Source organism: Oncorhynchus nerka, linkage group LG24 (assembly GCF_034236695.1).
Source record: "Oncorhynchus nerka isolate Pitt River linkage group LG24, Oner_Uvic_2.0, whole genome shotgun sequence".
Lineage (NCBI taxonomy): Eukaryota > Metazoa > Chordata > Actinopteri > Salmoniformes > Salmonidae > Oncorhynchus > Oncorhynchus nerka.
The window spans coordinates 23,139,152-23,157,514 of NC_088419.1; the positions used below are offsets into that span (position 1 = coordinate 23,139,152).

Consider the following 18,363-nt stretch of genomic DNA (forward strand, 5'->3'; position numbering starts at 1 on the left):
TATTCTTCTACTTTTATAGTACTATCAATATTTATTACTGCATTGTTGGGAAAGAGCTTGCAAGAAAGGAATTTCACTGCATGTGACAAATCAATTGTAAAACCTCTGAAGAGAACATCACGAGACAGATGTACAAAATAAATGTAATCATTGAGACAATGATTCCGCAGTGCACAAGTAGAGATTAAAATACAGAAAATATTCGTTTTTATTTTAGAACAATGACATCTTATTAAACTACGCATTTTTTTTAAATTTTCTTATGCACATACATCTGACAGGCTTGTCTTTCACACAAAGCATTTCCAGATTAAGCAAAATGAGCAACAGAATGAAGATGATTTTCATGTCATTAACAAGAGACATTGACAAACATACCTGCAGAAGGTAAACATGTATGGGGGGGTAATTCTTTCATAATTAATGATAATTCTGAAGACATCGGTCAACATCCACAGTTAGCGTGACGTGAAATGTCCTTTAAAGCCTGGGAAGACTTCACTCCACTTCTACTTTGGCTGTTTTCGAGGACGTCTCTCCCTCCGCAGCGGCTGCCGGGCCCCTCCTCTTCCTCAGACCCTTCATCTTACGTGTCTGGAGCTTGGCCAGATCCTGCTTCTGCATGTGCAACCTGCCAAACTTGGTACCAAAGGTATCATGGGATATGTTCTTCTTCTTCTTGGGCTATAAAGAATAGAATTGACAAAGAACATGAGGACTGATTGCCTTGATGTTTAATTTTACTACATAGATACTTCTAAATGATGTGGCCAATGGCACACAATACAATTGTGCAATTAAGATACTTTCAAAAAGAATAAACCTTATGTGACATTCAACATGACTCTTGAAAGAGATTGAAAAAGATGACTGCAACTAGTTGTTTCATACCTTCAGAGCCTTTGGCTGTCTGTGAGCTGTCTTGTAGAGGTCGTCTGATGCCAGGTGTGTTCTCCGCAAGACAAAGTCAAAAGACGGCCCTATCTCCTCCAGCTCAATCCTTGGTGTACGACATCCAGACTTCTTCAACAGAGATCTGGAGAACCCCAAAGAGTTTTGACTAGTGATCATTTCAGGGGTGAAAGATGCAGATCATATGTAAATTCATGAATAATAGGTGACATTGGTAGATGGTCTAGCTGCTAGCCGGCAGACATACCTGTAGCTGCGCATGTAGATTTTCCCCTCCAGAGCAGTGAAGTGCAGGACATGCTCCAGACCAGCTAGACGCACTGAAGGCACAACGGGACCCCTGAAGAAGTCTGTACGACAAGACAATAACAAACAAAAATGGTCAATAGCACCGCCGACATGAAATGCAATATTATTACAACCTACAGAAATACTACGGATTGTGAAGGTATGTTTCCCCCCAAAAATTCTATGCTGAACAAAAATATAAACGCAACATGTTATGTTGACATGTTAACAGCCAGGTCGCAGTTGTAAATGAGAACTTGTTCTCAACTAGCTTACCTGGTTAAATAAATAAATAAAGTGTTGGTCCCATGTTTCATGAGCTGAAATAAAAGATAACAGAAATGTTCCATACACACAAAAAGCTTATTTCTCTCTAATTTGGTGCACTTTCTTTTTTTTTTTACATTCCTGTTAGTGAGCATTTCTCCTTTGCTGAGATATTCCATCCATCTGACAGGTGTGACATATCTAAAAGGCCACTAAAATGTGCAGTTTTGTCACACAACACAATGCCACAGATATACATATTAGAGAGCGTGCAATTGGCATGCTGACTGCAGGAATGTCCAACAGAGCTGTTGCCAGATAATTTAATGTTCATTTCTCTACCATAAACCTGCCTATATATTTTTTATAGAATTTGGAGGGGATAATGAATTAATTTCAATTGACTGATTTCCTTCTATGAACTGTAACTCAGTAAAATATGAGAAATTGTTGCATGTTGCGTTTATATTTTTGTTCAGTATAGTTAGAGGAATTTTTTTCTAACTGAAGGGGTAGGACTAAAATTAACCTCACGACATCCGATTAACACCAAATTCAAATGTTTAGCTTAGACTAAACTGTACCTGTAAGAAGGCTCTTTAGGCGTTTGTGGTCATCATCATGGTCAAAAGCCTCCCCTGCAAACACCAGCATCGGTTTGGTCCCCTCAGGACATTTGCTGTTCTGCAATGCATTGGAAACAGAACATAAAATTACAGGAGGACGATTATGATATAACAGGTAACACCAACTTCACTTGTTTGCAGTCCAGAGTGTATTGGCATGTTTTTATCAGTAAAACAAAAATGAAAAAAATTCAACAGGGAAACAGTGTGGCTAAAATGGTGTTAAGATCTCTCTTTTGACAAACATATCAAGACTGTTCCAAGGACAGCTTTTTTCCATCTACGTAACATTGCAACAATCAGAAACTTTGTAAAAAAATTAATCCATGCTTTTGTTACTTCTAGGTTAGACTACTGCAATGCTCTACTTTCCGGCTACTCGGATAAAGCAATAAATAAACTTCAGTTAGTGCTAAACACGGCTGCTAGAATCTTCACTTGAACCCCAAAATTTGATCATATTACTCCAGTGCTAGCCTCTCTACACTGGCTTCATGTTAAGGCAAGGGCTGATTTCAAGGTTTTACTGCTAATCTACAAATAATTACATGGGCGTGCATCTATTTTTCCGATTTGGTCCTGCAATACATACCTACACGTACGCTACGGTCACAAGACGCAGGCTTCGTTATTGTCCCTAGAATTTCTAAGCAAACAGCTGGAGGCAGGGCTTTCTCCTATAGAGCTCCATTTTTATGGAATGGTCTGCCTATCCATGTGAGAGACGCAGGCTCGGTCTCAACTTTTAAGTCTTTACTGAAGACTCATCTATTCAGTAGGTCCTATGATTGAGTGTAGTCTTGCCCAGGAGTGTGAAGGTGAACAGAAAGGCACTGGAGCAACGAACCACCCTTGCTGTCTCTGCCTGTCCAGTTCCCCTCTCTCCACTGGGATTCTCTGCCTCAAACCCTATTACAGGGACTGAGTCAATGGCTTACTGGTGCTCTTCCATGCCATCCCGAGGGATGCATCACTTGAGTAGGTTGAGTCACTGGCGTGATCTTTCTGTCCGGGTTGGCGCCCCCCCTTGGGTTGTGTCGTGGGGGAGATCTTCGTGGGCTATACTCAGCCTTGTCTCAGGACGGTAAGCTGGTGGTTGAAGATGTCCCTCTAGTGGTGTGCTTTGGCAAAGTGGGTGGGGTTATTTCCTGCCCGTTTGGCCCTGTCCGGGAGTATCGTTGGACATGGCCACAGTGTCTCCCAACCCCTCCCGTCTCAGCCTCTAGTATTTATGCTACAATAGTTTGTGTCGGGGGGCTAGGGTCAGTCTGTTATATCTGGAGTATTTCTCCTGTCTTATCCGGTGTCCTGTGTGAATTTAAGTATGCTCTTTCTTTCTCTCTGAGGACCTGAGCTTTAGGACCATGCCTCAGGACCACCTGGTCTTATGACTCCTTGCTGTCCCCAGTCCACCTGGTCGTGCTGCTGTTCCAGCTCCAACTGTTCTGCCTGCGGCTATGGAACCCTGACCTGTTCACCGGACGTGCTACCTGTCCCAGACCTGCTGTTTTCAATTCTCTAGAAACAGCAGGAGCAGTAGAGATACTCTTAATGATCGGCTATGAGGAAACCAACTGACATTTACTCCTGAGGTGCTCCCTCTACAACCACTGATTGTTATTATTTGACCCTGCTGGTCATCTATGAACATCTTGGCCATCACAGCCAGTAGAGGACTGGCCACCCCTCATAGCCTGGTTCCTCTCTAGGTCTCTTCCTAGGTTCTGGCCTTTCTAGGGAGTTTTTTCTAGCCACCGTGCTGCTACACCTGCATTGCTTGCTGTTTGGGGTTTTAGACTGGGTTTCTGTACAGCACTTTGTGACTTCAGCTGATGTAAGAAGGGCTTTATAAATACATTTGATTGATTAAGAGGAAATAGTTCATTTGTAGTTGTTCATTCAGACCACTGAAAGACCAAGGAGGTGTATTCGTTTGGCTTTTTGTAGCAGTGTGAGCGCGACGACACTTAAAGAACTAAGATTCGTAGAGATTAAGAATGTACAGAACATCAGGTGGTGCTGAAGGCACTGCTTAAATTATTATTTTTTATCTTATTGACAAATCCAGAACTCACATAAGTGGTATCATGCAGCAATGTGAAACAACGCAACTACAAATGACTATAGGAACTGCAGAAACATCACCTTGATCGCACTCAAGGAGTTATACTTCTCAATGCCCAGCTCAATCATATCCAGCACGTGGAAATCAAACAGACGACCTGGAATCAGCAAAAAGGAAAGGAGAAAAACCAGGTCAAACCCTTATCTGCTGTGAAAATTACTAAGACATCTCTTGTCTAGTCTCCCACTGATAGAATACAAAAATGCTTACCGAATATCAGATTGTTTGGCCTTTTCTTGTTGTGCGAGCCAAACAAAAACAGCGAGCTATCCGTTTTCTTCGAGAAGAATTCCTGTAGAGAGAAAATATTTGTGATCGGAAATGGCAGTGCAATGAATATATTTTATTTTAATGTGATGCTAACTAGTACACTACTGCAGTGCTTTTTATCCTGGTCCTGCGGACCCAAAGAGGAGCAAATGTTTGTGTTTTCCCTAGCACTACACACCCGATTCCACAATAATTCCAGTGTTGTGCTAGGGCTACAACAACAATGTCCCTTGAACCAGGACTACTACATTGAAACACTCACTATACTGTATATTTAGGAACTAGAGGAATCAAAAACAATTCGAATTCTCAGGTTAAACAAAACAGTTTTTAGAGGGTAATGAAGACATGTAATATCTCTGGTTAACTGACCAATGATGAAGAATCTTCAAATGGCCTGGTTATATTTTTCCTGGAAGGAAAGACAACATTTAGTTTACATGCAGGATAAAAAACACACATTTCTCAAGTACCAACAATAGATGGACTATTTATGTTTTGTTATTATTTCAGTATAGTCAGTCCTTTATGCTAAAGTTGCTATAAATATCCAATGTTTACAGGGGGAAAATAAAACATGAAGACTAAATACAATAATTTCAGAACTACCACAATACTGGATAGGTTAAAATAATAATAATAACAGTTCTCCTACTTGAGAAAAGGCCCAGTGCAGTCAAAAACATGATTTTTCCTGACGTTGACCGATTAACCGGAATGGCCGATTAAATTAGGGACGATTTCAAGTTTTCATAACAATCAGAAATCTGTATTTTTGGACACCGATTTGGCCAAGTTTTTTTTTTACACCTTTATTTAATCTTTAGCAAGTCAGTTAAGAACACATTCTTATTTTCAATGACGGCCTAGGAACGGTGGGTTAACTGCCTTGTTCAAGGACGACAGATTTGTTTAAATAATAATAATTTTACCCCATTTTCGTGGTATCCAATTGTTAGTAGCTACTATCTTGTCTCATCGCTACATCTTCGGTACGGGCTCGGGAGAGACGAAGGTTGAAAGTCATGCGTCCTCCGATACACAACCCAACCAAGCCGCACTGCTTCTTAACACAGCGCACCCACCAAATCAAATCAAATTTTATTTGTCACATACACATGGTTAGCAGATGTTAATGCGAGTGTAGCGAAATGCTAATGCTTCTAGTTCCGACAATGCAGTGATAACCAACAAGTAACCTAACTAACAATTCCAAAACTACTGTCTTATACACAGTGTAAGGGGATAAGGAATATGTACATAAGGATATATGAATGAGTGATGGTACAGAGCAGCATACAGTAGATGGTATCGAGTACAGTATATACATATGAGATGAGTATGTAGACAAAGTAAACAAAGTGGCATAGTTAAAGTGGCTAGTGACATAAGGATGCAGTCGATGATCTAGAGTACAGTATATACGTATGCATATGAGATGAATAATGTAGGGTAAGTAACATTATATAAGGTAGCATTGTTTAAAGTGGCTAGTGATATATTTACATCATTTCCCATCAATTCCCATTATTAAAGTGGCTGGAGTTGGGTCAGTGTCAATGACAGTGTGTTGGCAGCAGCCACTCAATGTTAGTGGTGGCTGTTTAACAGTCTGATGGCCTTGAGATAGAAGCTGTTTTTCAGTCTCTCGGTCCCAGCTTTGATGCACCTGTACTGACCTCGCCTTCTGGATGATAGCGGGGTGAACAGGCAGTGGTTCGGGTGGTTGATGTCCTTGATGATCTTTATGGCCTTCCTGTAACATCGGGTGGTGTAGGTGTCCTGGAGGGCAGGTAGTTTGCCCCCGGTGATGCGTTGTGCAGACCTCACTACCCTCTGGAGAGCCTTACGGTTGAGGGCGGAGCAGTTGCCGTACCAGGCGGTGATACAGCCCGCCAGGATGCTCTCGATTGTGCATCTGTAGAAGTTTCTGAGTGCTTTTGGTGACAAGCCGAATTTCTTCAGCCTCCTGAGGTTGAAGAGGCGCTGCTGCGCCTTCTTCACGACGCTGTCAGTGTGAGTGGACCAATTCAGTTTGTCTGTGATGTGTATGCCGAGGAACTTAAAACTTGCTACCCTCTCCACTACTGATCCATCGATGTGGATAGGGGGGTGTTCCCTCTGCTGTTTCCTGAAGTCCACAATCATCTCCTTAGTTTTGTTGACGTTGAGTGTGAGGTTATTTTCCTGACACCACACTCCGAGGGCCCTCACCTCCTCCCTGTAGGCCGTCTCGTCGTTGTTGGTAATCAAGCCTACCACTGTTGTGTCGTCCGCAAACTTGATGATTGAGTTGGAGGCGTGCGTGGCCACGCAGTCGTGGGTGAACAGGGAGTACAGGAGAGGGCTCAGAACGCACCCTTGTGGGGCCCCCGTGTTGAGGATCAGCGGGGAGGAGATGTTGTTGCCTACCCTCACCACCTGGGGGCGGCCCGTCAGGAAGTCCAGTACCCAGTTGCACAGGGCGGGGTCGAGACCCAGGGTCTCGAGCTTGATGACGAGCTTGGAAGCCACCAACCCGGAAGCCAGCCGCACCAATGTGTCGGAGGAAACCGTGCACCTGGCAACCTTGGTTAGCGTACACAGCGTCCGGCCCGCCACAGGAGTCGCTGGTGCGCGATGAGACAAGGATATCCCTACCGGCCAAACCCTCCCTAATCCGGACAACGCTAGGCCAATTGTACGTTGCCCCACGGACCTCCTGGTCGCGGCCGGTTACGACAGAGCCTGGGTGCGAACCCAGAGTCTCTCGTGGCACAGCTGGCGCTGCAGTACAGCGCCCTTAACCACTGCGCCACCCGGGAGGCCCCGGGGCGACAGATTTTTACCTTCTCAGCTCGGCGATTCAATCTTGCAACCTTACAATTAACTAGTCCAACGCTCTAACCACCTGCCTCATTGCACTCCACGGGGAGCCTGTCTGTTATGCGAATACAGTAAGCCAAGGTAAGTTGCTAGCTAGCATTAAACTTATCTTTTTAAAAACAATCAATCATAATCACTAGTTAACTACACATGGTTGATGATATTACTAGTTTATCTAGCGTGTCCTGCGTTGCATATAATCGAAGCGGTGCGTATTCGTGAAAAAGGACTGTCTTGATCCAATGTGTACCTAACCATAAACATCAATGCCTTTCTTAAAATCAATACACAGAAGGACATATTTTTAAACCTGCATATTTAGCTAAAAGAAATCCAGGTTAGCAGGCAATATTAACCAGGTGAAATTGTGTCACTTCTCTTGCGTTCATTGCACGCTGATTCAGGGTATATGCAACAGTTTGGGCCGCCTAATTTGCCAGAATTTTACGCAATTATGACATAACATTGAAGGTTATGCAATGTAACAGGAATATTTAGACTTATGGATGCCACCTGTTAGATAAAATACGGAAAGGTTCCGTATTTCACTGAAAGAATAAACGTCTTGTTTTCGAGATGATAGTTTCCGGATTCGACCATATTAATGACCTACGGCTCATATTTCTGTGTGTTATTATGTTATAATTAAGTCTATGGTTTGATAGAGCAGTCTGAGCGATGGTAGGCACCAGCAGGCTCGTAAGCATTCATTCAAACAGCACTTTCGTGCGTTTTGCCGGCAGCTCTTCGCTGTACTTCAAGCTCATCAACTCCCAAGATGAGGCTGGTGTAACCGATGTGAAATGGCTAGCTAGTTAGCGGGGTGCGCACTAATAGCGTTTCAAACGTCACTCGCTCTGAGACTTGGAGTAGTTATTCCCCTTGCTCTGCAAGGGCCGCGGCTTTTGTGGAGCGATGGGTAACGCTGCTTCGAGGGTGGCTGTTGTTGATGTGTTCCTGGTTCGAGCCCAGGTAGGGGCGAGGAAAGGGACGGAAGCTATACTGTTACACTGGCAATACTAAAGTGCCTATAATAACATCCAATAGTCAAAGGTATATGTTATACAAATGGTATAGAGAGAAATAGTCCTATAATTCCTATAATAACTTCAACCTAACACTTCTTACCTGGGAATATTGAAGACTCATGTTAAAAGGAACCACCAGCTTTCATATGTTCTCATGTTCTGAGCAAGGAACTGAAACGTTAGCTTTCTTACATGGCACATATTGCACTTTTACTTTCTTCTCTAACACTTTGTTTTTGCATTATTTAAACCAAATTGAACATGTTTAATTATTTATTTGAGGCTAAATTAATTTTATTGATGTATTATATTAAGTTAAGTTCATTCAGTATTGTTGTAATTGTCATTATTACAAATAAAACTTATTTTTTTCATTTTTAAATCAGCCGATTCATCGGTATCTGCTTTTTTTGGCTCTCCAATAAATCAGTATTGGCGTCAAAAAAAAATCACAATCGGTCGACCTCTAATACATATACAGTCAAAACTTTGGACACACCTACACATTCAAGGGTTTTTCTATATTTGTACAATTTTCTACATTGTAGAATAATAGAAAACATCAACACTATGAAATAACACATGGAATCATGTAGTAACCAAAAAGGTGGTAAAAATGTCAAATTATATTTTAGATTCTTCAAAGTAGCCACTCTTTGACTTGATGACAGCTTTGCACTGGCTTGGCATTCTTCATTCTCTCAACCAGCTTCATGAGGAATGCTTTTTCCAACAGTCTGAAGGAGTTGAGCACTTGTTGGCTGCTTTTCCTTCACTCAGTGGTCCAACTCATCCCAAACCATCTCAATTGGGTTGAGGTCAGGTGATTGTGGAGGCCAGGTCATCTGATGCAGTGCTCAAGATCGGTGGAAAAACTTAACTGTCCTGCACAGAGCCCCGACCTCAATCCTATCGCGATGAACTGGATCGCCAACTGCGAGCCAGGCCTAGTTGCCCAACATCAGTTCCCGAACTTACTAATGCTTGTGGCTGAATGGAAGCATGTCCCCGCAGCAATGTTCCAACATCTAGTGGAATGCCTTTCCAGAAGATTGGAGGCTGTTATAGCAGAAAAGGGGGGACCAACTCCATATTAAATTCCCATGATTTTGGAATGAGATGTTCGACGAGCAGGTGTCCACATACCTTTGGCCATGTAGTGTACCACAGTTGCTAAAGAAAACAATATGAAAGCACACATTTACCAGTAGAATCTTATTTTTCATTGATATCATTCTGTTGCCATGTTCAGGGGCGGCAGCGTAGCCTAGTGGTTAGAGCGTTGGACTAGTAACCGGAAGGTTGCGAGTTCAAACCCCCGAGCTGACAAGGTACAAATCTGTCGTTCTGCCCCTGAACAGGCAGTTAACCCACTGTTCCCAGGCCGTCATTGAAAATAAGAATGTGTTCTTAAACTGACTTGCCTGGTTAAATAAAGGTAAAAAAAAAAAAAAAAAGTGGCAACATTCTTATCCCTTGCTTGCTGCTAGCTAGCAAACTTGCTACGGCTACGCAATCACTACCACTGTAGCCAGAATAACAGCATTTTCATTGCATAACCCCATCACGCAAAGGCGCAATAAATTTAACAAAACAATATTTATTAAGTCTTGGCTATAACATGTCCTGAGCGAAATAGCCAAGGGATCTCAAATGGTTTAGACTATCTATTCTTACTGCCAGATCTGGTTTCCCTAGTCACTGCATGTGATTCTTCAACTATTTGGTTTAACATGTATTTAGAGGCCTGTGAGCTAGGATCTCTTTTTTAGGGGAGCCCTATAATAAAAACAATTATAAAACACAAAGAGTTGATAGCCTAAATTGCAATGCCTACAAATTGAAGGCCTATTTTTTTATTTGGATAGGCTTAAATTAAACATTGAATTATTATTAAAGTGATAGGCTAAAGAACTTGAGAATGTAGATAATTTTGAATACATATGGATTTCAATAAACAAATGGATAAGACTTCTATTCTCGTTGATTTAGTTCCTATTGCAATGACAGAATGGATGACATACTGACTGACTGACGGATTAATTAAATGTTCAAATATGTTGGAATGACGAGTTGCACGCATCACGCATGCTCTGCACTTTATTTGGCTAGTAGGCAAATAGTAATTTTATCCTAATCTAGGCCTGACTCCATGCCTCCAGAAGGGCATCTTCTGAGGCTGAGGGGTTCTTTTCTGAAGGCGCATGCAGCTGTGGTGCTGCACAAGCTCTTCAATGGGCAGCAGTGTCGCGATGGAGGGAAAAGTCTACACGGAGACTACCAAAGACAAGTGTTATTGTAAAGTGTGGGAATAAACTAATGCTACACTAAGCCTACCTCTCCCGTGTTCATTTCAGTCTATATCTTCATGAAACGATTTATATAAATCATATCAAATTACTTTAAATTCATATTAAACCCTCCTACAGGATATTCTGTGGCAAGATTTAGTGATGAAGTTAATGTAAAAATATTCTATTAAAAAATATTGCGGAGTGGCAAAACCTCCTGTGGTCATACATAATTTATAGATTCACCAAGCATCTATTATTCTTGGAAGATACTACTGGTTATGATTTATTATTCCTGGTATATGCTACTGGTTATGATTACCGACAGAGCCCAGAGAATGGGATGGTGCAATTTTGAATTAGTCATATTTTGAAGATGTCCACATCACCCAGAGATAAGCTCAGCGAAAAAAGAAACGTCCCCTTTTCAGGACCCTGTCTTTCAAAGATAATTAGTGAAAATCCAAATAGCTTCACAGATCTTCATTGTAAAGGGTTTAAATGAACCATAAACAATTAATGAACATGCACCTGTGGAATTGTCGTTAAGACACTAACAGCTTACAGACGGTAGGCAATTAAGGTCCCAATAATGAAAACTTAGGACACTAAAGAGGCCTTCTACTGCCTCTGAAAAACACCAAAAGAAAGATGCCCAGGGTCCCTGCTCATCTGCATGAACGTGTCTTAGGCATGCTGCAAGGAGGCATGCGGACTGCAGCACCTGCAACACCTGCACAGGAACGGTACATCAGAACATCACACCTGCGGGACAGGTACAGGATGGCAACAACAACTGCTCGAGTTACACCAGGAACGCACAATCCCTCCATCAGTGCTCAGACTGTCCGCAATAGGCTGAGAGAGGCTGGACTGAAAATGCAGTCCATGAGGAGGAGATGCACTGCAGTACTTAATGCAGCTGGTGGCCACACCAGATACTGACTGTTACTTTTGACCCTTCCCTTTGTTCAGGGACACATTATTCAATTTCTGTTAGTCACATCTGTGGAACTTGTTCCGTTTATGTCTGTTTTTTAATCTTATGTTCATACAAATTAAATGTAGTTTTTGTCCATGCTATGGAGATCCAACACTGATGTTTCAATCCACTAGGTGTAGGCATAATATAGATAGTGCCATCTAGACAAATCCACTACATTAGCTACCTAAAATGTGAAGTAAATTCAAATGACTAATTGAGACAACTTGAAAACGTACAGGATACCTATTTATAATACCTATGTTAGACTGTAATCATAACATGGTGTTTGTTGACAGATTGACAGATCACCATTTGTGAATTGATCGCCCCCCATCTAGCTTCAGAGTTTGTTCTGTTAGGTGACCTAAACTGGGATATGCTTAACACCCCGGCAGTCCTACAATGTAAGCTAGATGCCCTCAATCTCACTCAAATCATCAAGGAACCCACCAGGTACAACCCCAACTCTGTAAACAAGGGCACCCTCATAGACGTCATCCTGACCAACTGGCCCTCCAAATACACCTCCGCTGTCTTCAACCAGGATCTCAGCGATCACTGCCTCATTGCCTGTATCCGCCACGGAGCCGCAGTCAAACGACCACCCCTCATCACTGTCAAACGCTCCCTAAAACACTTCTGTGAGCAGGCCTTTCTAATCGACCTGGCCCGGGTATCCTGGAAGGACATTGACCTCATCCCGTCAGTTGAGGATGCCTGGTCATTCTTTAAAAGTAACTTCCTCACCATTTTAGATAAGCATGCTCCGTTCAAAAATGCAGAACCAAGAACAGATACAGCCCTTGGTTCACTCCAGACCTGACTGCCCTCGACCAGCACAAAAACATCCTGTGGCGGACTGCAATAGCATCGAATAGCCCCGTGATATGCAACTGTTCAGGGAAGTCAGGAACCAATACACGCAGTCAGTCAGGAAAGCTAAGGCCAGCTTCTTCAGGCAGAAGTTTGCATCCTGTAGCTCCAACTCCAAAAAGTTCTGGGACACTGTGAAGTCCATGGAGAACAAGAGCACCTCCTCCCAGCTGCCCACTGCACTGAGGCTAGGTAACACGGTCTCCACCGATAAATCCACGATTATCGAAAGCTTCAATAAGCACTTCTCAGCGGCTGGTCATGCCTTCCGCCTGGCTACTCCAACCTCGGCCAACAGCTCCGCCCCCCCCGCAGCTCCTCGCCCAAGCCTCTCCAGGTTCTCCTTTACCCAAATCCAGATAGCAGACGTTCTGAAAGAGCTGCAAAACCTAGACCCGTACAAATCAGCTGGGCTTGACAATCTGGACCCTCTATTTCTGAAACTATCTGCCGCCATTGTCGCAACCCCTATTACCAGCCTGTTCAACCTCTCTTTCATATCGTCTGAGATCCCCAAGGATTGGAAAGCTGCCGCAGTCATCCCCCTCTTCAAAGGCGGAGACACCCTGGACCCAAACTGCTATAGACCTATATCCATCCTGCCCTGCCTATCTAAGGTCTTCGAAAGCCAAGTCAACAAACAGGTCACTGACCATCTCGAATCCCACCGTACCTTCTCCGCTGTGCAATCTGGTTTCCGAGCCGGTCACGGGTGCACCTCAGCCACGCTCAAGGTACTAAACGATATCATAACCGCCATCGATAAAAGACAGTACTGTGCAGCCGTCTTCATCGACCTCGCCAAGGCTTTCGACTCTGTCAATCACCATATTCTTATCGGCAGACTCAATAGCCTCGGTTTCTCGGATGACTGCCTTGCCTGGTTCACCAATTACTTTGCAGACAGAGTTCAGTGTGTCAAATCGGAGGGCATGCTGTCCGGTCCTCTGGCAGTCTCTATGGGGGTGCCACAGGGTTCAATTCTCGGGCCGACTCTTTTCTCTGTATATATCAATGATGTTGCTCTTGCTGCGGGCGATTCCCTGATCCACCTCTACGCAGACGACACCATTCTATATACTTTCGGCCCGTCATTGGACACTGTGCTATCTAACCTCCAAACGAGCTTCAATGCCATACAGCACTCCTTCCGTGGCCTCCAACTGCTCTTAAACGCGAGTAAAACCAAATGCATGCTTTTCAACCGATCGCTGCCTGCACCCGCATGCCCGACTAGCATCACCACCCTGGATGGTTCCGACCTTGAATATGTGGACATCTATAAGTACCTAGGTGTCTGGCTAGACTGCAAACTCTCCTTCCAGACTCACATCAAACATCTCCAATCGAAAATCAAATCAAGAGTCGGCTTTCTATTCCGCAACAAAGCCTCCTTCACTCACGCCGCCAAGCTTACCCTAGTAAAACTGACTATCCTACCGATCCTCGATTTCGGCGATGTCATCTACAAAATGGCTTCCAACACTCTACTCAGCAAACTGGATGCAGTCTATCATAGTGCCATCCGTTTTGTCACCAAAGCACCTTATACCACCCACCACTGCGACTTGTATGCTCTAGTCGGCTGGCCCTCGCTACATATTCGTCGCCAGACCCACTGGCTCCAGGTCATCTACAAGTCCATGCTAGGTAAAGCTCCGCCTTATCTCAGTTCACTGGTCACGATGGCAACACCCATCCGTAGCACACGCTCCAGCAGGTGTATCTCACTGATCATCCCTAAAGCCAACACCTCATTTGGCCGCCTTTCGTTCCAGTACTCTGCTGCCTGTGACTGGAACGAACTGCAAAAATCGCTGAAGTTGGAGACTTTTATCTCCCTCACCAACTTCAAACATCAGCTATCCGAGCAGCTAACCGATCGCTGCAGCTGTACATAGTCTATTGGTAAATAGCCCACCCATTTTCACCTACCTCATTCCCATACTGTTTTTATACTGTTTTTTTTTATTTATTTATTTACTTTTCTGCTCTTTTGCACACCAATATCTCTACCTGTACATGACCATCTGATCATTTATCACCACAGTGTTAATCTGCAAAATTGTATTATTCGCCTACCTCCTCATGCCTTTTGCACACATTGTATATAGACTGCCCATTTTTTTCTTTCTACTGTGTTATTGACTTGTTAATTGTTTACTCCATGTGTAACTCTGTGTTGTCTGTTCACACTGCTATGCTTTATCTTGGCCAGGTCGCAGTTGCAAATGAGAACTTGTTCTCAACTAGCCTACCTGGTTAAATAAAGGTGAAATAAAAATTTTAAAAAAAAGATTAAATGTTACTTTTACGTTCATGTTTCACGCATGGCTTTTCCTATGATCTTAACAATTTGCGTATGGATCTTCTTATGATCCTAAAGACACGTACGTTCAACATATTGGCAGGTATCTGGCTCCATAACGTCACCAGGCGGTAAATTAGTTAAGACCAACAACTTCTTTTCAGATTTCCCACTCACAGATAGTCCTAGCATAAGAGTCCTTTACTAAGAAGCTATTTGTTTCTTTTTTACCCTTTTCATTTTAACAATCACAGTAAGGTAGTTATTTATTACATAGAACTTATTTGAGAGAGAGATAAAAACGGCTTCACTGGTACTTTAAAAATCAAATCACTTACTTTTTGTACAATACAGCACTTGGTTTCTTCAGGGCATACTGGAGAAAAAAGTATTCAGAGTTATCTAGCTATCTGGCACTCAAAACTTGATCATCCTCAACATTCTGGTAGGGGAGGGTCGACCGTCAGAAAACGTACAATGTCCTTCAGTGCCTGAGTGACAGTCATACTGGTGTTGCCTCCTTTCATGATCATGGCATTCTTGACGTTCTCTGTAAGCTTGGGAGCTCTGTTGTCAAGAAAGCGCTTAGCTCTCTTCGTCTTAGGTTTTCTGAGGAAATAGTCATTCAACAGGAAAGCATTTCAGCTATAGACACTGTGACACTTGAGTAAAACAACAGATGCTTTGACATAGTATATTTCGTTTGATGGAGGATCTCAAACTAACACGGTTTAGAAGACTACAGTAGCTACTAACTAGGTAGTTAACTACATGGCTAGCAACTGACGTTAACTATACAATAATAAAATACCACAACGTACATTACTCCTTCCTTTTGTTTCATTTTGGTGACTTAACTCGTGTGCAATTACAACTCGTGTGCTTGATGGCGCTTGCTTTAAAATACTCCACGTGAATTCACAACACCGGAAAATGTCGCAGTTACATGTACGTCACATCCGTTATGTACAGTAGATACACACGATGTACTCTTATTTGGCCACATGATGGCGGTAAAGAGCTATAAACCCCCTCCATAACTCAAACCCTAGAACCCAACATCAACCCCAAACGTTTGTGGTTTACCATTTTTTCCAGAACAATTAATTTTCAAGTATATGTTAACTTGTGTATCTTTACAAAATATCACATTCATGTATGATATGAAATAATACAGGACTTCTTATATTTCCGAGACCCGAAAGGACAAATTCTAAGGGAAAAGATAATAGCAAGGTGGGTGCACATCCCTAGCAGGCTTTATTTTCTTGCCACATAATTGCATTGCTCTTGAATGGCCTGTCCTCATAATTCATCTATTGGCTGAAACATTTTGAAATACTCCTGTCTACTTCAGTGGAATACATTCAACAACAGCACATAATGTAAATGTGTTCCTTGGGCCCCCATTCTGTCTTTTGAATAATTATTTATTTTTTCTAACCTACATATTAATGGTTGTGTAATTGCTGATATAGTCCTGGGGTAATCAGTACTGTGGAAGGGTTGGTGAGAGTACTGCTCCTGAACAACAAATGAACACAGTGGTTTCCTACATGGAATGAGATATTGAAATGGAATGTGGACCTTGTAACTTCCACAAATGTTTATCAATGACATTAACTTGTGTGACACTTTGAATCGTGCCCAGTCATTCTCCCACTTTGGTTGGATTACACCACTTACTGTTTATACTGCATTTGCCATTGAAATGTTTATGGATTTCACAGAAACCTTCCTCTCTGCACAGCTGCAAGACCTGTCAGAGTTCCCCAACTGGCAGCTGATTTTATTTGGCCCCCAACTTTTCTGAGGCCAAAAATATATGACCCCCCCCCAAAATGATTTGAACTCCCAAGTTTTCTGAACATTTATATACAGTACCAGTCAAAAGTTTGGACACAGCTACTCATTCAAGGGTTTCTCTTTATTTTTCATATTTTCTACAATGTAGAATAATAGTGAAGACATCAACACTATGATATAACACACATGGAATACTGTAGTAACCAAAAAAGTGTTAAACAAATGAAAATATATTTATATTTGAGATTCTTCAAAGTAGCCACCCTTTGCCTTGATGCCAGCTTCGCATTTCAATGAACAGGTGTGCCTTGTTAAAAGTTAATTTGTAGAATTGATTTTCTTCTTAATGCGTTTGAGACAATTAGTTGTGTTGTGACAAGGTAGGGGTGGAAAAAGACCAAGGCCATATTATGGCAAGAGCAGCTCAAATAAGCAAAGAGAAATGACAGTCCATCATTACTTTAAGACATGAAGGTCAGTCAATCTGGAAAATGTCAAGAACTTTAAAAGTTTCAAGTGCAGTCGCAAAAACCATCAAGCACTATGATGAAACTGGCTATCATGAGGACCGCCACAGGAAAGGAAGACCCAGAGTTACCTCTGCTGTAGAGGATAAATTCATTAGAGTTACCATCCTCAGATTGAAGCTCAAATAAATGCTTCAGAGTTCAAGTAACAGACACATCTCAACATCAACTGTTCAGAGGTGACTGCGTGAATCAGGCCTTCATGGTTCAATTGCTGCAAAGAAACCACTACTAGGAGACTTGCTTGGGCCAAGAAACACGAGCAATGGACATTAGACCACTGGAAATCTGCCCTTCGGTCTGACGACTTGCTTCCATTCAGCCACAAGAGCATTAGTGAGTTCGGAAACTGATGTTGGCTCGCAGTCGGCGTTCCAATTCATCCCAAAGCTGTTCAATGGGGTTGAGGTCAGGGCTCTGTGCATGCTAATCAAGTTCTTCCTTACGGATCTTGACAAACCATTTCTGTATGGACCTCACTTTTTGTCATGCTGAAACAGGGAAGGGCCTAGCCCAAACCATGAAAACAGCCCCAGACTGCAGTTTGGAACTTGGTAGTGAGAGTTACAACCTAGGACAGACCATTTTTACACGCGACGCACTTGGCAGTCCCGTTCTGAGCTTGTGTGGCTTACAATTTAGCAGTTGTTGCTCCTAGATGTTTCTGCCTCACAATAGCTCTAACAGGGCAGAAACGTGACCAACTGACTTGTTGGAAAGGTGGCATTCTATGGCAGTGCCACGTTGAAAGTCAACTGAGCTCTTCAGTAAGGACATTCTACTGTTATTGTTTGTCTATGGAGAATGAACTGCTGTGTGCGATTTTCTACACCTGTCATTACAGCCTGCTGCTGAAACAGCCGAAACTACTCATTTGAAGGTGTCGACTTTGTGTATGTATTTAATGTAAATATTAATTTGGACACAAGTGACTTTCATTTTGGAAATCAGATCCAAAGTATTCCCACACAGAGCGATGTGACCTTTTACAAATATAAGCAAGGTTTGAGATGGTTTTAGTCTGTGTTTGAGCTTCTTGAAGTCAAGTTGCAGTCCACAAATTTGGAATTGTTCCTGCCCATAAACTCAAGAAAAGTCATCCTGTGGCAAATTGTAGTTGAATGTCCCGACATGTGGAATACCAATTGCCATTAGGTTTAGATACTTCTTCACCGTTTACGTAGGGTGAATT

General features: G+C 42.6%; 1 protein-coding gene across 1 annotated transcript; it reads right to left on the minus strand.

The window, feature by feature from the left end:
• Positions 1–184: 184 nt before the first annotated feature.
• Positions 185–15,766, minus strand: LOC115107677 (ribosome production factor 2 homolog). The gene is made up of 10 exons (XM_029631188.2): positions 15,660–15,766; positions 15,315–15,447; positions 15,177–15,214; positions 4,861–4,900; positions 4,429–4,510; positions 4,239–4,315; positions 2,052–2,151; positions 1,160–1,262; positions 892–1,036; positions 185–684 (listed from the first exon to the last, which is right to left on the minus strand). Exons 1-10 carry the CDS (start codon positions 15,680–15,682, stop codon positions 499–501), a joined length of 927 nt encoding a protein of 308 aa, XP_029487048.1. The 5' UTR covers positions 15,683–15,766; the 3' UTR covers positions 185–498.
• Between the last annotated feature and the right edge of the window lie 2,597 nt (positions 15,767–18,363).

Bases quoted from the DNA above. Each gene is read 5' to 3' on its own strand.
- LOC115107677 (XM_029631188.2), bottom strand. From the start codon at position 15,682: ATGAAACAAAAGGAAGGAGTAAT. The intron at 4,316-4,428 runs GTAAGCATTTTT...TGCTGATTCCAG, and splicing joins GCCAAACAATCTGATATTCG to GTCGTCTGTTTGATTTCCAC. The intron at 2,152-4,238 runs GTGATGTTTCTG...AATGCATTGCAG, and splicing joins ACTCCTTGAGTGCGATCAAG to AACAGCAAATGTCCTGAGGG.